General features: G+C 61.6%; 1 protein-coding gene across 1 annotated transcript in view; it reads right to left on the reverse strand.

Moving 5' to 3' along the window:
- Positions 1 to 1815, reverse strand: part of CCDC183 (coiled-coil domain containing 183) — a 9554-nt gene extending 7739 nt beyond the window's left edge. The window contains 4 exon segments of the mRNA XM_006163331.3: positions 12 to 163; positions 348 to 425; positions 784 to 905; positions 1381 to 1815. Coding sequence (XP_006163393.1) covers positions 12 to 163; positions 348 to 425; positions 784 to 905; positions 1381 to 1450 — 422 coding nt within the window. The 5' untranslated portion in view covers positions 1451 to 1815.
- Positions 1816 to 3782: the final 1967 nt, after the last annotated feature.

Here is a 3782-nt window from a genome sequence, read left to right on the forward strand (position 1 = left end):
CCAGCCGCTGCTCGTCCTTGGTGGCGTCGGGCTGGCCCCGCAGGCCCGCCAGCTGCAGCTGCAGGCTCTCCAGCTTCTGCCCGCGCCGCCGCACCAGGTGGATCAGGACATTGTGCACGTTCACGCGGTCGAAGACGTACTTGCGTAGCTTCTCCCTCGCCACCTGGGTCGGGGAGGCACCGCGGGCACCAGGGGGCGCTGCGGAGCCCGCTGGGAGCGCGGCAAGTGGGAGGAAGAGCTGCCACCCCAAGGACCCGGGGATGGGAGCTCGCTCTGCCCTCCGCCCGCTGCGTATTGCCGTGCGGGGCGGGGCGGGGTCGCGAGGGCGGGCTCCGCTGCATTGTTACCTCCATGGTGCTGCGGCCGTACGCGAGCCTCACCGACGAGTCCTTCCCGCAGGCCCTGGAGATGGTCCACTGGTCATACTGCCGGGGACAGGGGGAGGGGGCGGCTGAGCCAGGGCTGGGCCCTTCCTGGCATCCTCCCCGGAGCCAGCCTGCCCCCGGGGCCCTGGGAGCCCTATCTGCCCGTCCCGGGTGGGATGTGCAGGGTTCGGAGAGAGGGCCCAGGGCTGCCTGAGCTGGCCAGAGCGTCCCTACCCCGGCTCGGTCGAGAGGGAGCCTAGGGCAGGGCTGCTGGGGCCACTGAGCCCAGGGCACACATCCTGTGTGTGGATGGGTTGGAAGGAGGTGCCTGCCTTCCACGTGCGAGTGCGCGCGCACACGCGTGTGTATTTCTTCCGTTCCTGTCCGACCCCGCCCCGAGCCAGAGGAGCTCGCGCACCTTCTTGGCCAAAGCCCAGTCCTGAGCCCCGCGGCGGATGCTGCTGCGCAGGACGGCCAGCGTCTCCTTGTTCTGGGCCGTCTTCTCTTTCACCCCCTGGATCTGGAGCGCTCGGCACTGCTCTGTAGGCAGGAGAGGGCGGCGAGTATGTCGCAGGCCCGCTGGGGATTCCTGGCCCAGGAGGCTCCATCTGGGAGACTCCAGGCGGCAGCACACGGGGCCGCGGGTCCACACCACGCCCCTCCCCCACACTGCCCTGGGGTCGTGGCTTCACCACTCTGCAGTGGTAATTTGAAGGGAGGCGCTGCAGGGAGGGGGGTTGGCCAGGGCAGGGACAGGGGTGTCCCATGGTCCCTTCCAGATCTGCAGGTGGAGGCAGGTGGCCTGCCCCACTCTCCCACCCCCTCCCACTTTGGGGCCCACCAATCTTGAAGCCTCCCTCCCCCACACCATGGGGAGTCCCTTAGGTCCCTTCTCGTGGCTGTGTGGCCAGGGCGTGCCCCTGCACCGCCTGATGTTAAAGCTGAAGGTCCTGTGCTGAGAGGTCCCTGGGTCCTGGGCAGTCCAGGCCAGCAGGTCACTTAGACACGGGCTCACCCTGGAGCCTAGTAATGGTTTTCAGCTCCTGGGTCTGCTCCTCCACATCTGCCTCACTGTGCACCTTCATGGTGGCCCTCAGGGTCCCCAAGGGCCCTGTACCCTTCCACCGTCCCTGGGCTTTGCCTGCTTGGCAGTGCACTGTTCCCGGAACCTCGGCCCATTGTGAGGGAGCCCTGGAGTTCCAGGACTGGCTGCTCTCCCTCTGTCCGCAGCCAGCCTGGGATGGCCTCTGGGTGCACACCCTCTGCAGAGCCTGTGGTGGCTGCTGGGAGCTCGGTGGGCCCAGGTCTCTTTAGAGCGGCGAGGTCGAGTCATGGTGGCTTAGGCAGACCACGCCTGCAGCCCTGGGCCTCTGCCTCCTATCTCCCCAGACAGTCCTCCACAAAGCAGCTGGGGTGAGCCCCTAAAACTATTTTTTTTTTTTGAGAGGTTTTCGCTCTAGGGTGCGCGCGCTCAACAGACAGACAGAGAGAGACAGAGAGACAGAAAGTGAGAAATCACCCCCCAGGGGGGATGGTCACACCGCAGTCCCTTCTCCTCCATTCTCCTCTTGGGATCTTGGGCACGCACGCACACATGCCTGGCGTGAGTTTTACGCCACAGGGGCTGGGACGCGAACTGTGGTCGACTACGTGGGAGTCCAGCGACATAGCCATTACGCTAACTGCTGGTTCCCCAACTATTCTGACCTTTGTCCCCCCACCCAGTTCAAACCCCACCCCTGGCCTTCTGTCTGGAGCCTGTCCCCCTCTGCCCACCCTCAGGGACTCTAGGCCCTGGCTGAGCTGTCACTGCAGAGGGCTCGGGGTGGGTCCTCCCTGCGGCAGTTCCCCACACCTGGCCTGGATTAGTCTGGGCTGCAGTGAGTAGATGGGACACCTCACTTCCTGGAGACGGGTCTGTGCTCAGGGTGCCTGCAGGGTGGCTCTGAGTTCCTCCACTTACAAATGGCTGACCCCTGGTAAGGACACCCAGCATGCCGGATCAGGGCCCACCTTAATGGTCTTTGTGAAGATCCTGTCCCCAGCCAGTGGCATGGGGTAGGGGTAGGGCTTGAACATGACACGAGGTGGGAAAAAATTCGCTCAGGATGGCCTCCACCCCTGTGGGTCCTAGCACCACCTTCCTCCAGACCTCCAATGTAGGCTTGCAGGTTTCCTTGTTGCTAAGGTTGTTGCCATGGGGCATGTCTGCTCTCCTGCTGGGGATAGGAGGAGAGTGAGAGATCCCCCCCACACACACCCAGAGGCAGCCAGGCTGCAATTCTTCCTTCTGTCTCCTCTGGGCTTCTCTCGGGATTTTGGGCATGCGCACCCACGTGCCTGCTGTGATTTTCAAGCTGCAGAGCCAGGACTTGAAGCCTTGGTTGGCCATGTGAGAGTCCCATGCCTTAACCACCACACCTCCTGCTGGCCCCTCCCTTTCAACTTTTTTTTAATGAGAGATTTTTGTCTTAGGGCATGTGTGCTTGCTAGAGAGAGACAAGAGACAGTGAGAAGTCACCCGGGATGGCCTTGTTGCAGTCCCTTCTACACATGCACATGTGCCCAGTGTGTTTTAAGCTGCCAGTCCAGGACTAGAACTGCGGTGGACTATGTGGGAGTCCAGTGATGTCACCATTTTGCCATCTGCTGGTCCCTCCTTACTTTCAACTTTTAAAAACTTAGTCCTAGGGCCAGCAGATGGCATAGTGGTTATGTCACTGGACTCCCACATGGCCAACCACAGTTCAAGTCCTAGACCTGGTGGATCGAAAATCACGCTGATGGGACCAGCAGATGGTGTGATGGTTACGTTGCTGGACTCCCACGTAGTCAAGTGTAGTTCGAGTCTTGGACCTGGTGACTTAAACTGACATCAGTGTGTGTGCGTTTGTGTCCAAAGTCCTGAGGGCAGAAGGGATTGTGGCCTGGCTGGCCGAGAGGACAATTTCTTGCTTTCTGTCTCTCTGGCAAGCACACGCGCCCTATAGCAAAAAGTCTCTTAAAAAAAAAAAAGGAAAAAGGAACTCACACCCAGTGTGTGTGCACGTGTGTCCCAAATCCCAGGAGGGACTGTGGTGTGGCCGTCCCCCGGCGGTGATTCCTCGCTACCTCCAGCAAGTGCATGTACCCTATAGCGAAAATCTCAAACCTAAACCACCCAGTCCTGGCTGCAACTCCATGTGAGCCCGTCCTCCTCCCAGCCCAAGCCTTACTCTTGAGAGGCTGGGAGGGCCTGCCGCAGGCGGGGCCTGGGGGCCTGCCTGGCATCTGCTGTGCCCTGGTCATGGTGCTTCCTTCTCGCTCAGGTACATGACCCAGTTTGGCAGACTCTGTGGCTGCCCTGGCCGAGGTTGCCTTACAGGGCGCCCTCACACATGCACCAGGTGACCCAGCCTGGCTAAGGGGCAGCAGGAA

Source organism: Tupaia chinensis, unplaced genomic scaffold (assembly GCF_000334495.1).
Source record: "Tupaia chinensis unplaced genomic scaffold, TupChi_1.0 Scaffold142100_1, whole genome shotgun sequence".
NCBI classification, from domain to species: Eukaryota; Metazoa; Chordata; class Mammalia; order Scandentia; family Tupaiidae; genus Tupaia; species Tupaia belangeri.